A 20,862-nucleotide genomic window follows, 5' to 3' on the forward strand; every position below is an offset into this window, starting at 1 on the left:
TGATTAAAAATTAAATTAATCACTTCAACTCTCTATTGACAAAACTTTTGAGAGGTGCTAAACAAGTAGAAAAATTTATTTCCATCTTCCCTACTTATCATACCTTCTCTTTTTAGTGATACTAGTGAAGCACAAAATCATCAAATTATAGAGAGACAGGAAGCATCAATGACATTGTTAGGCCACAAACAGGAAAATCAACCACTGAAAAAGCAACAGTCAGCTAAAAATAAAAACCCTTCTTCAACAAATGAATCTTAATGTTTTAAAATAGAAAAAAATGACTCCAAAATAAGTAGAGGATTTCCATGGACTTCTATAAAATTAGCACAACCAGACTTCATTTTAATTTTCATAAAGGTCAATATGAGAATGTCAGTATCAACAAGTTTATATGACAACTCCAAAAATACACAGCCCATAATTACGTACAAAAACAAGCCAGAGCAAAGCAAGAGACCATTATTAATGTAATTAAAAAAGCATTAAGTTATGTATTCATTTCAATGAATAAATATTTAGGGACCTACTGTGTGTATAAATCTTAGGTGTAGTTATAAAATAAACATTTTAAGAACAAAATTTTATTTGAAAATTAATCTTCAGCAGCTGAACAAAATGTGACCTGGGCAAAGAAAAATGTTAAATTACTTGTTAGAGCAGAAATTAGGTATTTCCTTCCAATCTTCTGCTTGAGACATAGTGATTCATCATTTAGCTTACCCCCCAAAACCCCAAAAAACAACCTCTACACTAACAACTTCCACACTACTTTTGCCATGTATATATGTAATTTTCATTTTTAAACTAAAAAACAACTCAATCCTTTCTTATTAGAATCAAGCCATTGAGATTTTCATTATTAACAAAAATGACACATTTCATAGCACTTTAAGGATTTGCAAAGCTTCGAGACCTTCAAAAACATCCAAAACTAAAATATTATTAATTATTTTTACCTGCATTTTTCTCCAGCCTTCTGGGTATGTATTGTGGGTAGCAGAATAATGACACTAAAAATGATCTCGTAATCAGTTTAAATAAGAATAATCTAAGCAGTCAAGAGGAAATAAGCTTATACATGATTTGGGGTCTTTGACAAGGTAATTATATTTTGTATAGGCATTTATCTGACTTTTTCCTAGCAATGAGATAGTCTACCTCATGGAATTTGCTTATTACTAAAGCTCAAACCTTTCAAACTTTTAAAAAAGTATTTCATCATGTTTTATAGGAGTCCTATCCAGAAGATTGTATATTTCTCAAGATTTTAGAAAAACAGGCACTCAATTACAGTTAATTGAAGAGTGAACTAGTTCAGTCATTTTGGCAATTTGGAATTATGAATAAATGAAAGGAATGAACATTTATTAAATACTTATTATGTGGGACAAGCACTTGTGCCAAGCACAGGGAAACAAATGCACAAGTCCCTGCCCTAAAGCTAAAAGTAGTAAGTAAAGTGCCCATATTCTTTGAACAAGACATTTCCCTACTAGGCATAAGCTCCAAAAAATTCAATGATAAAAAGAAATGTCCCATATATAACAACTGATCAACAAAAATTTATTATGTCTTTACAAATTTATGTGTGTACAAAGGTACAAAGTTAAGCACTGAAGATATAATGAAGGCCAAAACCAGACTTAAAGGAGATTATATTCTAAAGAGGAAGACAACATGTAAATAATTAGGTACCTACATAATATATACAGAGTAAACAGGAAGCAATTTAGAGAAGAAAGCTCTAACCTGGAGAACCAAGAAAGGACTTCAGAACAAGGTACTTGGGGTGAGTCCTGAAGGAAACCAAGGATTCAAAGAGGATGAGTTGAGAAAAGAGCGCATTCTAGACCTGGGGGATAACTAGTGCAAAGGCACAGTGTACCAGAGAATAAAGAGTAAGGGGAATCAAAAAGTAAGGCAGAGTCAGGTGAAGGAAAGTTGTAAATAGCTTTGAAAGAAAAAGAACTTTATATTTGATCCTTGAGGTATAAGGAGTTGCAGGAGTTCACTGAGTAAGGGAGTGACTTGGTCAGAGCTACCCTTTATGAAAGTCATTTTGGCTATAGTGTGAAGGACAGGTTATAGCAGGGAGTTATTTTACAGCAGTATTTTTTATAGTAGAGAACAGGAAACAAAATAGATATTTATTGATTAGAAAAGAACCATACAAATGGTGGTAACCAAGTATAATCGAATATTACTGCATTGTAAGGAATTATGGATATTAAGGACACAGATAATCATGGGAAGACTTATGGGAACTGACACAAGGTGAGGTAAGCCAGACAATTTTCTGGTTCATTATGCAGAAAGACAACATAAATGTAAATGAAAAGGGGAATAATAAAAAAAATTTAACTGAAACTATAAAATTTAAAAGATCCAGCTTGTACCCAAAGAAGAGCGCTAAGAATATACTTCCAGTCCTTCTTTGCAAAGGAAGTAGACAACAAAAGCATGTGACATGTTAAGGGTTAAAATTCTAGCTAGTCTGTCTAAAATATTTAATGAGTGGTCGCCAATAAATTATAAGCTTTAGCAAGAGTTAGACTTTTAAGCATTTATTAAGGAGAATAAGAATTTGGTAAAGAGAGAGAAAGGCCTAGATTCCTATCTATTAAAGGGAGAGCACATTTCTAGCTCCGCTCTCCACCAGAGTCCAGATGAAAGAGAGTGAGACTGAGCGCCAGTCTCTTCCTTCCTCCTCCCACTAGCCCGCGTCAGGAAGTGACGCCAAAGAAAAGACTCCTGGTCTTGCCCTCAAAGACCTTCGCTTCATGGGCAGAACTCTTCTACAGTTAGTATCCAGCAGGTGGCGTTATTCCAATCGTTACAGACATACATATCAGAGCTGACTGAAAAGTTGTTTAGTTCTGCTTAATAAACTGTTCTGGTTTTTTATTCTTTGTTTATATGGATGGCCCTCTGGAAGGGATAAGAAAACGGATATGTTAGGAAATGAAAGTGATATGAAAACAAAAAATATCAATAAATTTTAAATTTTTGAAAAGATTAGAAACTATATTTTAAGGGGAAGAATGAGATGCTGAACTTAAGCGAAAGTCTTCCTGATTTTACTGTGCCTGTTTCAAATAAGCCCATCTTTACAATGTTTGTTACTTATTTGCTATAAGCTAGAAAACTAGACCAAAAGAACTCTGTTGGGGCAGCTAAGTGGCGCAGTGGATAAAACACTGGCCTCGGATTCAAGAGGGCCTAAATTCAAATCCAGCCTCAGACACTTGACATTTACTAGCTGTGTGACTCTGGGCAAGTCACTTAACCCTCATTGCCTCGCAACAAAACAAAAACACAAGAACTCTGTTAATTAAGAATCAAGGCTCTGAGGGAAGCGAGTGAACTATTAAAGTGCATGATTTTAATACAAAGGCTTTTTGACAGCTCAGATTTGAGCTCTGTTCAGATAGTTGAGATTTCTGGACAGCTGAGCAACATATAATTAGATATTACTTTATATTAGTTACATATTTGTGCTTGCTGTGGCAGCACATGTACTAAAAAGGTACATGTTTGCTTGAAAGGCTAGTATGCATATGAAAACCAACTGACGTGCACAAAAGTACAAGCACATTAAATACAAATAGCAGAAAATACACATTTTAGAACAAAAGTGTGGGTGTATATACACATTGTATACATATATGTACACAAACACATATATGTATATTCCATAAACTGTGAAACAACTTATCCAGTGTAATTATTAAAAAGCCTACAACAAAACAGTACATATTTTATCTAATATAATGAGACCATTTACTTATCATGATCCTCAGGGGCATAGTTTGGGGCAAAAACTGGGGTAAGTTCCTTATATTTATTTCTTTTACCAGTTAAAATCTTCTTTTTATATAATAAAACGACTTAGTATTGACCAAAAGAATGCTACACATATGATTAAAAGTATCTTTGCCAACCTCTTATGGTAAGCTTGCTATATAACTGTGAATTCATTTCCTTGTCTCGCTGGAAACGCCGAAATTCATCAACTGCTTCACGTATCATAGTGACAGCCAAGACAAATCCCTATTGAAAACAAAATGACACATAAAATATTGCTCAAAAAGGGTTTTTTTAAAACAAAGAAAAATGTGGCTAATATAGTCCCCAATTTAACTTTTCCTTAATTTATTTTATAAAAGATAAAATGAACTAATACAAAGAAAGAAAAAAGGCAAAAGAGTAACAACAAAAAATGACCCAAAAATTGAATAAAGAAATTTTTGACTTTTTAGAGTACACAAAGAAATAAAATTAATATATACTTTACTGTTTTAAAATATCAATCAAAAGATGTTAAAAATCATCTTCAATAAATGTAATTATATGTATCATATACAGGAATGTGAATATCAAATTAATAATAACAAGTAAAAGCGTTTATACTTAATTCGTGCAACCTATCGTCACAATAAAAGCCAAGAGCTAAAAAATCACATTGATCACCCTTTATGGGGGCAGGGGGAAGCAAGAGGAAGGGATTTTTACAATATTTCTCTATTTCACTGAGAGAAAAAAAAAGTTACACATTAATTTTAGGCCATCTAAATAAAGCTTGTACCTACTTGTTAATTTGAATCCCTGACACAACACTAATATGTAGCTGATGCCCAACTTTCAAAGCTTACAAATTTCCTGGCACATTCATCAGTATTTTTCATATTATTCTCCCTATGATTGGATAAATAACACATAAGTTGGATTCATTGAATTGAGGACCTTTCTCCAATTCTATTTTATAAATTACAGGTCTTATATCAAACATATCAAATGATTGCAACAAATTAAATAACATGGAACTCCATTTGAGTATTAGAATTCCTTTGTTCTAAAATTTTGTTTTATGAAATACAGCTTGAAGTAAATGAACTACTAGGTAACTAACTTTTAAATATCTTAGAGAGAAAAAACTGTTTACCACATCCAGAATTTGATCTCTATAATGCATCCATAAAACGTTTCCTTGAGTAATATGACTCTATAATGTTTCTATAGAAATAATTTTAGTAGTTTTAAAATTTAATAGGTTTACCTTACAAGTGTCTTACAGGCACATAGGAAAATTTTTCATGTCTTACACTTATACTTAGATAAAAAGAGAAAATACTTATTGGCAAAGAGTTTTCATAAGGTGCTGAGTCAGAGCAATCCATAACTAGAAGGCCTGAAATTTGAAGCTTTAAATTTCTACATGCCATAAAGGATTTATTGTAATGTCATTTTTGTCTTGTATTATACAAGTCTACCTTATATATTTTTGCCTTTCCAGTTTTCAATCACTATAAAAATACAAATTTACTGATAAAACAAGCTGTAAAAATAAAAGTTGATTAGATAACCCAAAAATAGAAGAAAGGCTAGGTTTAATAACTTATGGTCAACCACATTTTAAAAGGTCTAAGAAAGAATCTTCAAAAGTTGAAAGGCCATATACATTAACTAGTATCTTAACTAGTTATCTCTCAGAAAGAACACTGAAGTTACAATAAAAAAAAATCAATTAGAATACAAATTAAAACTCTCACTTTGCCATACCATAAACCTATGGTTTTGTTTTGAATAAATCCTTTAGAAAATGAGCTATAACAGCAAAGAAGAAAAAGACTGATTATATATTATTTAAATGAATGTAAAAGATAGAGATAGCTACTACATGAATGTTAAAGAAAACTGTAAAGCAGAATTACTAAAGAATAGATGGTCCCAAGATAAAGTTCGACATATAGAAAATCAGATAGCATCACAACACAATACAAAAGCCTCTTCTACTCTCAGGATATACCCTACTGACAAGATTGAAGACACTGGCTTAAAAACAAGAAAGATATATATTTTTAGCTTTTCTTTTGATCTGTAGGTTAGGGACTCCTGAAAGGGCTAAAGGAATTCCCCAAGCCCATCCTCTTTACAAAAATATACCCGTCTCCAATCCAAGTCTAAATTAGTTCTGTTACAATACTAAGATAGCTTGTCTCAGTCCCTAATATTGAGATAAATCATGTCATCTTCTAAAATGGCTTCCTCCAGAATAATGAACACTAAAGAACTGTATCCTATTACCACAGATTTGATCATATAAGAATAAGGCAAATATATTGACATAAGCAAGGTATATCACTGCTTTCATGTATAAAGACTATACAGATATTCTGCCCATTCATTATCTTCAAGGTGAAGAAGGAAACAAGCATTTATAGTACCTACTTACTCCTTACCAGGAACTGGGCTAAGCACTTGACAAATATTATCTGATTTGTTACTCACAACAACCCTGGAAGTAGGTGCTATTATTATTCTCATTTTAGCATTAAGGAAATGGAGGCAGACAAGTTAATTGACTTGCCAGAAGTCACACAGCTAGTAAGTGTCTAAGGCTGAATTTGAACTCAGACTGATTCCAGACTCAGCACCCTCTATCTACCATGCCACCACCTAGCTCAAGAAATATTAATATAATATAATAAACTTGGAAAAGCTAAATCCAAGCACATTGTCACTTATAGTACTATTACCTTATCAATGCTACTATAATGTCCAAAATAGATTAAAATGATTTTTAAATAATAATTTTTAATAAATTAAAATATTTGTTCTACAACAGCAATCAAAGAGATCTATTTTTATGTGTGATAACATAAACCATAATAAAGACCTATTCCTTTATGTTAAAAAAAAAAATGGGGCAGAAGATGGCAGAGAGAAGCCAGAAAGTTGCCTGAGCTCTCCCAAGTTTCCCTCAGAAACAACATTAAATCAAGCCTCTGAATGGATTCTGAAGCTACAGAACCTACAAAAAGATAAGAGAAACATAATCTTCCAACTTGAGATAATTTAGAAGACTTCAGGAAAGGGCTGTCTCACTTGAATTCAGCACAGTGTATAGGGAGTCTGGACAAGTCAGTAGGAGGTTTTTGGCCACAGCACAGATCAGGAGCTGAGGCCCCTTTGTCATGGCTCAGCAGACTGGTGGCAGAATAGGCCAGTTGTGAGACACGCCCTCCCCAGTCCCAGCTGAGAGAGCAAACTGCCAGCTAGAGGACCAACCACAAGGCAGGCGCGACTAGGCCAAGCCATCCCAGCAAAGGAAGCAAGGCCAGAGTAGTGAGGAATCCACAAGCCACAGAACAAAAAGTCAATGAGCAGACCCCTATCCCCCAACAGGCAGGTGGGGGGAGACTAGAGGGGTCTATGCTGGTTTTTCACCCCTGCTGGAAACTAGGAGGTAGGCTTGAGTAGCAGTGACCCAGGTGGGGGAAGGGCACAGGCTCCTCGGAACTGACAACCACAACACACAAAGCTGGTTGATCAGAAAGTTGGTCTGGTGTCATCTATGGACCAGGGAACAGGCCAGGCAAGTGAAGAACCTGATCCTCCTTAAATCATACCACCTGGGACTTCTTAAGCTTGGGATAATTCAGCCTGGAAACAGTGCCCCACTTTAAGGAGCAAGTCAAGTAAAAGAAAGGCAAGATGAACAGAGAAAGGTGTGGACCATAGAAAGTTTCTTTAGTGACAATGAAGATCGAGGTACACCCTCAGAGGAAGATGTCAACATCAGGGCCCCTATATCTAAAGCTTCCAAGAAAAATATTACTTGGTCTCAGGCCATAGAGGCGCTCAAAAAGGACTTTGAAGATAAAGTTAGAAAGGTAGGGGCAGCTAGGTGGTGCAGAGGATAGAGCACCAGCCCTGGAGTTAGGAGGACCTTAGTTCAAATCGAGCCTCAGTCACTTGGCAAGTACTAGCTGTGTGACCCTGGGCAAGTCACTTAACCCCAATTGCCTCACCAAAAAAAAAGAAAAGAAAAGAAAAAAGTTAAAGAGGTAGAGGAAAAAATGGAAAGAGAAATGAGGGTAATGCAGGAAAGACATGAGAAAAAAGTCAACAGCTTGAAAAGTCAAATTGGCCAAATGGAAAAGGAGGTACAAAAGCTCTCTGATGAAAATAATTGCCTAAGAATTAGGATTGAACAAATGGAAGCTAGTGACTTTATGAGAAACCAAGACACAATAAAGCAAATCCAAATGAATAAAAAATAGAGAGCAATGTGAAATATCTTCTTGGAAAAACTGCTGACCTGGAAAATAGGTCCAGGAGAGATAATCTGAAAATTATGGGTCTACCTGAAAACCATGATTAAGGAAAGAGCTTAGACATCATCTTCCAAGATATTCTCAGGGAAAATTGCCCTGATATTCTAGAAAAAAGAAGGTAAAATAGAAATTGAAAGAATCCACTGATCACCTCCAGAAAGAAATCCCAAAAGGAAAATTCTCAGAAATGTTATAGTCAAATTCCAGAGTTCTCAGGTCAAGGAGAAAATATTGCAAGCTGCCAAAAAGAAAGAATTCAAGTACTGTGGAGCCCCAGTCAGGATAGCACAAGATCTAGCAGCTTCTAAATTAAAGGACCAGGCATAGAATATGATATTCCAGAGGGCAAAGGAATTGGGATTACAACCAAGAATCACCTACCCAGGAAAACTGAAAAGAAAAGAAAAAATGGGACTTCAATGAAAAAGAAAACTTTCAGGTATTTGTGATGAAAAGACCTGAACTAAATGGCAAATTTGACTTTCCAATACAAGACCCTAGAGAACCATAAAAAACTGGAGTTGGGTGATGTGCAGTGGGTGACTGTCTTGTGTCTGAGGCCGGGTTTTGGCTGGGATCCCCCTGGGTCCAGGGTGGATGCTTTGTCCACTGTGTCACCTAGCTGCCCCATGATGGCATCTTTAGGGTTAAATTGAGGGGTGAGGGGAATGCACTGGGGGAGGGGGAAGGGCAGAAGTAGCATGGGGTGAAATCCTACATGAAAGAAACAGTTAAGGGCTTATGGAGTGGGGGGAAAAGATCTGGAAGGAGCAGGGCAGTAAATGAATTTTACACTCATCAGAAAAGGCTCAAAGACCTTAAACTCATCAGAGTTGCCTCAAGGAGGGATACACACACACACACACACACACACACACACACCCAATTGGGTGGAATAATCTACTTAATTTGGGCAGTAAATGAGCATAACACTCATCAGAATTGGTTCAAGGAGGGAATACACTCAATTGGGTGGAGTAATCTGGCCCTGCAGGAGAATGGGAAGGGAGGGGGATAAAGAGAGAAGGGTGAGAGAGGGGAGGGAGGATTGGGGGAGGGGACAGACAGAGGCAAGTCCCTTTTGAGGAGGGATGGGATGGAGGAGGATGGATAATAGAATAAATATCATGGGGAAGGGAATAGGATGTAAGGGAAACAGCTGACAATAGTAATCATGAAAAAGAGAAATGGGGGAAAAATTGTACAAAAAATATTTATAGCAACTCTGTGGTGGCTAAGATTTGAGAATCAAGGGAATGTCCATCAGTTGAGGAATGATGGAAGAAGCTGTGGTATATGATTGTAGTGGAAGCAGTGTTGTTCAGTAACTCTGTGAATGACTTGACTGCTCTCAGCAATACAATGATCCGGGGCGGTCCCAGGGGACTAATGACAAGGCTTGCCATCCACCCCCATGAAGGGAGCTTATGGGAGAAGCACTTGTGGATTGTGCATATGTGGCCTGGTTGCTGTCTTGTGTGTGTTGGGGGGGGGGGGTGCGGGAGGGAGAGGAGTTTGGAGCTCTAGGTCTTATGGGAGTGGGTGTTGAGGACTGCTCTTGCATGTATCTAGAAAAAAAAAAGAAAAGAAATGAAAAGAAAAAGAAAAAAAGAGAGTAGGGCTGGATAACTAGGGCTATAAAAAAATCAGCATAGAAAGTTGATGAAATCATCAGTGATATACTACAGAGGAGGAAGAGAAGGTGGCTCAGGACAGAACACTGTGAGATACTGAGGATAAATGGATGTGACCTGGATGAAGATCAAGCAAAGGAGATGGAAGAATGGTCAGACAAGTAGGAGGAATACCAGAAGAAAGCAGTGTCAAAGGGAAGAGATTATCCAAGGAACAGAGGGTAATCAACTATGTCAAAGGCTGGAGAGAAGACAAGTATAAGAATTTTAAAAAGGCCAATAGATTTGGCAATTACAAGGTAATTAATAACTTTGGAGAGAGTTATTTCAACTGAATGATGAGGCTGAAAGTCAGTATGCATAGGAAAGTGAAAAAAAAGTGGCAACATGAATTACTGATGACTTTCTCAAGGAATTTCTCAAGAAAAGAGAAATGTGGGATGATAGCTAGCAGGAATGGACAGATCATGTTAGGGTTTTATAAGAATGGGGGAGATATGGGTATGTTTGTAGAAAGCTAGGAAACAACCAGTAGGCAGAGGAAGACTGAAGATTAGTGAGAATAGGGATGACAGGGGCTATCTGCTGTAGAAGATGAGAGGGAATGGGATCACTTATGCATACAGAGGGATTTGACTTGGCAAAGAGAAGAAGTATCTGATAGGGGTAAAAGAGGAGATAGTGGTGGAAGGCACCAAGTAAAGTAAGATAGGAAGAGTGAAGAGGGAGCTCTCAGTAAATAGATTCAATTTTTTCAATGAAATATGATGCAAAGGGGGGCAGCTACGTGGCACAGTGGATAAAGCACCGGCCCTGGATTCAGGAGGACCTGAGTTCAAATCCAGCCTCAGACACTTGACACTTACTAGCTTTGTGACCCTGGGCAAGTGACTTAACTCCCATTGCCCTGCAAAAAAAAGAAATATGATGCAAAGTTCTCAGCTGAGAGGGAAGAGAAGCCATGGAAAGTTTGAGGAGGGATAAAAAGATTTGGAAAAACTCTGTGTTAAGTAGGAAAATGACTCAATTAAGAAGGTATAAATGGATTGCCCTGCCACAGTAGGAGCCCAGTTGAGATCACATAGCATAAATTTGTAGTGGACCCAGTCAGAAAAGCTAAGTGATTTTTCTCCAGCTTCCTTCAGCAGTGCATGATCAAGAACAAAGGCAGCAGATGTCAGGAGTTAATTCAAAGCTGAAGCTTGGAAAGGCAAGATCAGTGATAGGATAAGGGGACAAGGGACTCAAGAGGACAGGTTAACTTTCCCACTGTAGGTTCAAAATGGGTATGTGAGGGGAGAGTGACTGGGTGGGTCAAAAGTCACAAAGGGATCTGATGATTTAAAAACTTTTTGAAAATTTTCTTTAGTTTTTGCCTTTTATGAGATTTGATTTTTCACACTTAATGTAAATAGATTTCCTATATATACTGTATGTGATGCTATGGCACTATAAATTAAAAACAAAAAATAAAGTAGTTATTAAATATTAGTGACTTTTGGCCCACACTGTACAACACTGATGGCATGAGAAAGAATTGAGGGGTGGAGGGATTGAGGACTTCAGTGACAATAAAGAACAGAGTTTGAGGTTGCAAGACAGAGGGAGAAGTAGAATCACTCTGCTACAGTCAGATATTGCTGAGGCTCCTAAATGAAATCAATAATCACTCAAACGAGTTTGACTTAATTATCTTCAAGAGAAAAAAACAAAAAGATGAAAAATAGCTATGGTATTCAGTTATCTAGCTGAATGGATAACCTCTATAAATTTTCTGTGGATCTCTACATTCTGACATCTGTAGCTCTGTGTGTGTATGAACCAGAATTATTTTTTTTAAATTGTCAATCCAAGACAGAGCTGGACATATAAAAAGTTAATTAGCATTACATCACAATGTAAGTGTCTTCTGCTCTCAGCAGACACCATGCAAACAATTTGCTTAAAAAACAGAAAGCTACTTATTTCAATGGTTTCTTTTGTTCTGTAAACAATCATGAAATACTATATTCCTGAAGACATATAACCAAGAATAGTTTATCCTGAAAAAGTAATTATAATGCTGTGAGGTGGAAAGTGGACCATAAATGGAAAATTCTAAAGCATTTCTGATGAAAATATCAGTCTCTCTCACTGAGTCATATTTGTGTAAGTTGTTCTGAATGACTTTTTGGAAATGACAATACAGCTAAATCAGCATTCCTCAGTCCCACAATTTTTATGGACATAACCAGGCACCAAGGGTCTTCAACAATGAGAGAATGCAAAGGAAGACAGATGCCAAGAATTTTAGAAGTGTCTTAACAACTCTCCTGAATTTTTTTTTGGTTGTCTGCTTTTTAATTTAGAATTTCAAAAAAACCCAACAATTTTGCCAAGAAAATTTTGTGATAAATCAACAAAATGATATATACAATGAAATCACTTTCATTTATTAGTGCAATAATAGCTAGTAGGTATATAGTGCTTTAAAGTGCAAATCTGGTGTGAGCTACTAGGGTAGCTACTTGAAAGGGCAATGCTAAATTTTCTCCAGAATTCTCAGGAGCCCAGAGACATTAAAGAATTGGGGATATAGATAAATGTGCCCCCATTTAATTTGCTGAGGAAAAGTAGGGGTGCTGCATCAGTTTTAAATGTTTCCATTCTAAAATCAGAACTATGAACCATAACTCTCTCTTTCTGAAACTTCAGGGAGCCCTAGAAGCATTTCCCCCACCCTAGCAGAAGTGATAACTGATGGCACAGAAGAAATAGAATCCATGCAGGTAGTCACCTCAAGATGCCGCTGGCTTTGCTACTTTTTCTGTTGTTTTGCATCTTTTCTGCAGCACAGCAGTGGCAGCATCTTCAGGAGGGCAGAGGCCAGAGCAAAAGTGTTCAGACCTTCAGCAGAGTATACCCCAAGTCCTCATTGCCTAGTAATTATCCTGCATCAGCAACGTTTTGCAGTTGGGCAGAGATGCTGCCACAAAAACTGACAATGCATCCACTCCCAGAAGCAGTGGAACCCTACAAGCTGCAATAATGAAAAGCAGAACCCTTATAACTCACCACCTATAGGCATCTAAAATTGATTAACCTATCTAGACTACTGCCAATAAACACACAGCAATCATTATCCAACTGCTTCCCAGAGGGCTTGGACAGCTGAGGGGGAACATTGTTGGGAGGGAGCAATGAGGGGACAGTTTTCAATGTCTATCCTTGTTGAGTATCCTTTTTCTGTGGCTAGTAAAATTCCTTTTACTCTTAAGTGACCTCCTAATGTTTCCTGATGTTCCAATATAAAACGTACACTACAATCATCCTTGTACACACCACTGGCTCCAACTTGGCTTACTCAAAGAGCCTCCTCAAAGCTGTGTTCCACCTTGACTGTCAGTCTCTACAACTCTACATTTCAGACTAATCTCCCTTTTGCAAAAATCTGCTCATGTCATTCCTATGCCCAAAACTCTTTAAGTAAAGCTCCGTCTCCTTTGGCTGACATTCAAGTGCCTCCATTACCACTGTTACCACTCCACTTTGCCAGCTCTAATAACCCTCCTCCCACCTGTTGCCCTGATAACACATCACACCCACACACATACAGCTCCCACTGAAGGAAGCATCCAAACTTAGCTATAACACATTGTACGTATCCTACCTTCATGCCTCCACTCAGACTGTTCCTTATTCCTGAAATGACAATACTTAAAAATGATCAAATGTTATCCATCCTACCTTAATGTCTCCCTCAAGTGCCCTATAAAGTCTTTCCTGATTCTTCAGTCAGTAAAGAAGTTTTCATTTTTAGTCTTCATAAATCAATTTTTCTTCAGCAATGTGCTATATTTATCATGCATTAATTCAAATTATAGGTATTTCAGTTATTGTCATATCCCCTTAATAGACTAAGCTCAAAGCAAGCAAGCGCCCATTTTATCTAAATTTGCATCTGACCTACCACAATGTTCTGCACATAATAAGCATTTAATAAATGGTGAGGATTTTATTGTTGAAAAAATATGATGGTGGACAATCATCTAACTCGTATTACAAAGAGCTACTTAGCAGAGGGTTAGCAATAAGCAAAAGAAAGACAAAATTTCCTCTCCGCTGCATCTTTTTATTTTTTATGCATAGACTCTTGTAGAGATACTAATTAAGCAATCAAGTGATTAATTTCAAACAGCAGAAAAAGATTTGGGCATAGATGTACTAAAATTTTGAAAAATCCAAATTTGTAAATAAATAAAAGACTTTCGCTACAGAAAAATTAAAATCCCAAAATTTTTTAAAGTAATGTCTTAGCATGATTAGAGTTTCTCCCCCCCCCCCCCAATGTTTCACAATTTTAATCTACCTACTCAACCATTAATTTTAGAAAACTACATCTCAGCAGAATTCTGACCAGGAAGTCAATTGTCTCTGATTCTATATTTTCAATAGGGTGATTTTCTATAAATCAATAAAGTGATAAACTCAATGAAAGCACTTTCATTTATTCATGTTAGTGCAATAATAGCTAATATTTATATAGCACTTTAAAGTGCAAGGCACTTTATGTATGTTATTTCATTCGAACCTTATAATAACCCTGGGAGGTAAGTAGCTATTATTGGTCCCTTTTTATAGATGAAGAACCTATGGCATAGAGAGGTTACATGACTTGCCCAGGTAATACAATAAGTGTCTGAAACAGGATTTGAACTCAGATCTTCCAAACTCCAGGGCTGGCCTTCTATGTTCTATGTCACCTAAAAACTAACAAAACTCACAAAAAATACAAATAAACAACTAAACAAAACTTAGAGTTTAAATCTAAATAAAGCCTTAATATCCAAACTATTTTTGACAAAAGAGTAACTAAACATTTTGTTCAGTCCTTTGAAATTAAGAGACATTTGGGTCTCTGAAAAATATTCATAAAGACTCTACTTTGCCATATTTAACAGCTTATTCTGTACCTCTCTTATTGTCTTATCTACCCACCTAGTTTTAAAGACTGGGATAATAGTGTCAAACACCCTCTTTTCCTTGATACTCTCTTCTCTTTAGGTTTTCAGGTCTCCACTCTCTCCTGGTTCTCCTCCTAATCTATTTGATTGTTCCTTCTCAGTTCCTTTTGCTGTCATGTCCACTAATCATGAATGTCCCATGGACTTAATTATCACTTCTATGCTTATGACTCACAAATCTACCTTTCTTACCCCAATCTCTCTGCTCATCTCCAAACTAGTATATACAACTATCTTTCAGATACTTTGAACTAGATTTCCAATAGATATCAAACTCAATATATCCAAAAAAGAACTCTTTATCTTTCTCTATGAACCCTCCCCACTTCCTACTGTCCCTATTACTATAAAGGACAATACCATCCTCCCAGCCTCAGGCTCACAACCTCAAAGTGAACCTCAATTACTCCCTCTCATCTTTTACCCCCACCCCATATCCAAGCTGGTGCCAAGGCCTGCTGATTTTACCTTTGCAACATCTCTTGAATATGTCCCCTTCTCTCCTCTGACACCACCACCTTCTAGTGCAGGCCCTTATCACCTCATACCTTGATTATTGCACTAGTCTGCCTGCCTCAAGTCATTCCCTACTCATTCAATCACTAAAGTGATTTTCTAAAAGACAAGCATGGCCATGTAATTTGCATTCTTAATAAACTCCAGAAGTTTCATACTACCTCCAGGAACAAATCCAAAATGTTATTTGGCATGCAAAGCCTTTCATAACCTGCCCACCCCCTCCAGCCTTCTTACACCTTACTCCCCAAAAGACACTCAGATCCAGTTATATTGGCTGTTCCAGAAACAAGATACTCATCTCTCAGCTCCCATCATTCTCTCTGGCTGTCCCCCATGCCTGGAATGTTCTCTCTCTTCTACTCTGACTACTGACCTTCCTGGTTTCCTTTAAGTGCCAACTAAAATCCTACCTCCTACAGGAAGCTTTCCTCAATTTCTCAATTCCAATGCCTACACTCTGTTAATTATTTCCTATTTATCCTGTATATAACTTGCTTTGTGTGTTGTCTCCTCATTAGACTGTAAGCTCCTTGAGGGCAGAGACAACTTTTTTGTATCCCTAGACCTAAATGAATGTTTACTAAATTGAACTGAATTAATAGCTGTGAGAAAATAATAGGATGTGGAGAACACCCAACCCCCCTCCCCCCAGGGGATTGATTGGATTGACTGACTTCCCTGATTAACTCACTTAAAGTTAATTCAATTAAAACCACACTTGCCTGGCCCTCAAGAGGGTGTGTTCTAAGAGGGTGTGTTCTAAGAGGGTGTGAACTCTGACCTCAACACAGGACCACCCTCAAGTTCAGTAAACCAATAGATTTGCATGATGCTAGCCAATTAGCTTGAAGCAATGCGTAAGGACCTCTGACCTGGAAGAAGCTTTCACACTGAGTTACTCTCTGGGAGACACTCTTGGAGGTAGAAGATTTAGAGGAAGAAGCAGGCCAGATTGAGCTCTACTTGTCCTCTAGGCTAGAAGGCTAGGCTGAGCTCTAGTCTCTCCTCTAGGCTAGATAGGCCCTCTGAACTTTCAGAGATATGTGTGCTCTCTTTACTATACTTTAATAAAAATAAATATACTTTAATAAATGCTTAATGCCCCAAAACTGATGCTAAAGCTTCTAATTTATAAACAGCAATATATTAGAAACCCCAGCTAATTTTCCCCAAACTTGGGACGGAAATAAGGCAACCTCATATGGTTTTACTCGCCAAATAGCACAGCCAGGCCTGCAACCTAAGTCTCCTGCTTCCTACTCCAATGGGATTCAATTATACTCTACTGCCATCTCCTTGGACTTCCTCTGAAACCATGGATTCCTCCACAGAACTGGAGTGGGAGAAAGTAGTAGAGATACATGGAACCCCAAAAAGTCATTGTCACAAACTCTTTTGCCCCTTAAAGTATTTCAGTAGGACAAAAACCTTTGTACAAGAGAAATAGCCCACAGATACCTAACCTCACTTTCTAGGGCAAAAATAGTCCTATAACTAGTAATAATCTGATAATTAATGGGGCAAAGGGTCTTGTTTTGCTACATGACTGGGTGTTCAATTTTCATTATGAATGCAATAGTAAATTCTTCATACCAGAAGTAATATGGGGGCAGCTAGGTGGCACAGTGGATAAAGAACCAGCCTGATTTCAAGTCCGGCTTCAGACACTTGACACTAGCTGTGTGACCATGGGCAAGTGAAGAAGGAGGAGGAGGAGGAGGAGAAGAAGAAGAGGAAGAAGGAAGTAGTAGCAGTAGTAGTAGTAGTAGTAGTAATATGTATGGATATGGCCATATGACAAATGTTTATACTACAAGACACACACTCTCATTTCTCTTCTCATACACACCCATAAATTTATTTGATAATCATCTTCCCTTCTTCAGGATTCTCATAGCAAGCACTTCAGTGTTCCAGCACTTGACCACATTCTATTTTGTATTAGAATCCTATCTCCCCTACTGGTCTTTGTGAGAATATAATTATTAATAATGGATTTCTTGGAGGGCCTAGAGATTGGTTTCTCAATCCTTTCTCCCCACATTCCAGAAAGTCCAGTTCTCCTAGAGAAACTTCATGAAATCTCATCTGGGATAAACCCAAGGGAACATAAGAAATTAAGATAGATTCTTTTGTCTAGATGAGTGAAGGATAGATGGGGTTAAACCACACCTAGTTGCCTGGAGCAACTAGAGTGTTGGATCTTTTACATTCTTTTCCCTAATGTAATCTGTAGAGCTCATTTTAATGTAGACTACCTTCAAGTCATGCAACCAACAGAATTGAATGATTTTAACCAATTAGATTTGTTTGATGTATAATGATCCAATGAGCTTTGATCAATGTATAAACAACCCACCTCTTTCAAAAGCAGATAAAAACCCTTGGGGGTGTGTGTGTGTGTGTGAGAGAGAGGCATTTGGGGTTAAGTGACTTGCCCACGGTCACACAGCTAGTAAGTGTTAAGTGTCTAAGGTCGGATTTGAACTCAGGTCCTCCTGAATCCAGGACCGGTGCTCCATCCACTTCGCCACCAAGCTGCCCCTGATAAAAACCCTTGGAAAACGCCAAGCAAGGGCTTCTGTGATGTCTTCTGGGTGTCTTTCTTGGTTCTCTTAGACTACATGGTTTCCATCTCTCCCTTTCTCTCTTGGGTCTCCTGGAGACCACATGCTGTCTCTCTGGGAGACAACATGGGTCTTTTGGAGCTTTTCTCCTGCTCATGCTAACTGGCATGCTGAAGTTCTTTCCCTGCTTTCTCTACCACTTGGACTACGAGAAGTTAGGGAAGCATTTGGTCAATCCTTTACTGCTATAATATTGATAAGTTAAGATATGCTTACCCAAAATTGGTGTCTATAGCAATTAATTTTCAAAAACACTGCTTCAAACTCCAGAAAGGCAAGAACCATGAATTATTCTTTGTTAACTCCTTCAGTCCAATGTTTGGTATATAACTGATTAGTGAATGATTGGTGAATAGATGATATGCAAATTGGTACAAAGGCAGCTATGTAGCACAGTGGATAGAGTACCCAGACTGGAATCAGGAAGACTCATGATGAGTTCAAATCTAGCCTCAGACATTTACTAGTCTGACTCTGGGCAAGTCACTTAACCTCTCTGCCTCAGTTTCTTCATCTGTAAAGTGTACTGGAGAGGGAAATAGCAAACCATGTCAGTATCTTTGCCAAGAAAACCCCAAATGGGGTAAGAGTTGGACATGACTGAAACAAATGAGCAACAACAAAAATTGGGACAACTGTCATGTCTTTATATGGGAAAATGCAGCATGGAATACTGACAAAAACACAATGAAAATCATACAATGTGTTCAAGTCCTAACTGTAGCACTTGTGAGACCTTACACGTGCCATTTAACCTGTCTAAATATCAGACATTGTTATAGCTGGAAGATTACATACAGATACTCTAGTGCAATTGTCACATTTTTGAAATGAGGAACCTGAGGCTTGAAGAGGATAAGTAACAAGACAGTGCAAAAGATGCTTTGCGTCAAATCCCTTGCTAAAGTCAAAATTTATTATGATAAAATTATTCCTTTGATACATACTACCAAAGTAATGCTGCTGTGAAATGTAAGAGTTTGACTAGTTTACCTCTAAAGTCCTTTCCAGCTGAGTTTTATGAATACATCCTTATGCATATTTTCATTTTCCTCATCTGTAAAAAGAGGATAATACTTATTCTGACTATTTCATATAGTTGTTAGTAACGATGCTTATAAAAACAGTTTGTAAATTATAAAACAATAACAAATGAAGGATTTATAAATGCATTATCCTAATTTAAAAGCTCAAAACTAAAAACAAAATTAAGTTTTGATCAAGTCATTAAAAAGGGGTATCACCTTAAGACAAACATTTTAATGTTAAAAGTAACACATTGTTGTATATTTTTCACAATATCTCATCCCCTCATCTCTACACACTGAGTCTTCACTGCCCTTGTTAGTTGGTCTCCCTGTCTCAAGTCTCGCCCCACTCCAATCCATCCTCCATATAACAGGCAAAATTATCTTCCTAAGTATAGGTATTCCCATGCCGCTAACCAACTTGATAAACTGCAGTGACTCCTTACTGCCTCTGGGATTTAATATAAGGATATATAGGATGCTATCTGGCCTTTAAAGTGCCTTAAACCTGGCCCTTTCCTATCTTTCCAATCTTCTTAAAATTCAATACTCTGTAAACCTTCTTGCTGTAGCTTACAAAAGTCACTCCATATTGAATGATCTAATGACATACCTCTGCCTTTAATTCCCTAGCTTCCTTCAAGCTTTAACTCAAACCTCTTCTTAACAAGAGACATTCCACAATCTGTACTGCTACAAGTGCCTTCTCTCTGGGATTATTTCTGATTTATTCTGTACATATCTTGCATGTATATCATTATCATTATTTGCATGTTGTCTCTCCCATTAAAAAGTAAGCTCCTCGGGGGTGGCTAGGTGGCACAGTGAATAGAGCACCAGCCCTGGAGTCAGGAGTACCTGAGTTCAAATCCGGCCTCAGACACCTAACACTTACTAGCTGTGTGACCCTGGGCAAGTCACTTAACCCCAATTGCCTCGCTAAAAAAAAAAAGTAAGCTCCTCCGGGGTAGGGAAGGGCCTTATCTGCCTTTCTTAGTACCCCCAGTACTTAGCATAGTGCTTGGCACATAGTAAGTGCTGAACAAGCACCACCACCACAATAACAATAATAGTGATGTAGGAGGCAAAAAGGGGTTAATAGAAAAACCTAAGACCCAAGCTTTAATTAAGACATTAGCTCTAAAAGGGATTCAGACCCTAGTTAATGGATAACTTATGCTAGGTTATTGTACCCACAGTGATCAGTACCCAAAAAGGGACCATAAAGGGTCAGTTCATATAACAATAAAGGAAATGACAAGGATATAGAAATTCTAATGAAAAATGGAAATGTTTTGAAACTAGTCATGGGAACCAGAAAGAGACATGCACAGAAAAGGCCAAATTTGTCCCCGGATTCACTTTATGATGTGTAAACCCCAAAAACACACCTCCACTGAAAAAGGTACCCTCCTCAGGGGTTGGCTTAGGACCCCAGGAATTCCAAATTAGGATAGGTCCTCCCCTATACCTCCCTAAAGCAGAGATTAAAATAATGAGACTGATAATCAATTTATCCATACTATAAATATAACTGTCTTTTCTTTCCTTATTTGAAAGATACCTTTCCACTATTCCGTTTCTCTCCCTGTGGTCACCCACAGTATTGCAATGAAACTGAGTCACTCAATCTTGTAATTCTTTTGAGACAATTTGACCCCAAATTCCATTCCACATCAATAGCAGCTAATATGTATATAGTATCTATTAATATGCCAGGTGTTGTTCTAAGTCACTTTACAAATGTTATCTCATTTGATCCTTACAACAACCCTAGGAGCTAAGTGCTATTATTCTCATTTTACAGATGAGAAAACGGAGACAAACAGAAGTTAAGTGACTTGCCCAGGGAAATACTATTGATGTCTGAGGCAGGATTTGAACTCAGATCTTTCTGACTACAGGCCAAATACTCTATCTCCTGTACCACC

The 20,862-nt window shown here is 37.5% G+C and overlaps 1 protein-coding gene across 4 annotated transcripts in view; it reads right to left on the minus strand.

The window, feature by feature from the left end:
• ATP9B (ATPase phospholipid transporting 9B (putative)) overlaps positions 1-20,862 on the minus strand; it is a 459,610-nt gene that overhangs the window by 358,940 nt on the left and 79,808 nt on the right. For all 4 annotated transcript variants that reach the window (XM_043972858.1, XM_043972842.1, XM_043972850.1 and 1 more), the window contains exon 5: positions 3,945-4,053. In XM_043972858.1, the coding sequence (XP_043828793.1) occupies positions 3,945-4,053 (109 nt within the window). The remainder of the gene's footprint in view (positions 1-3,944; positions 4,054-20,862) is intronic.

Source organism: Dromiciops gliroides, chromosome 1 (assembly GCF_019393635.1).
Source record: "Dromiciops gliroides isolate mDroGli1 chromosome 1, mDroGli1.pri, whole genome shotgun sequence".
Classification (NCBI taxonomy): domain Eukaryota; kingdom Metazoa; phylum Chordata; class Mammalia; order Microbiotheria; family Microbiotheriidae; genus Dromiciops; species Dromiciops gliroides.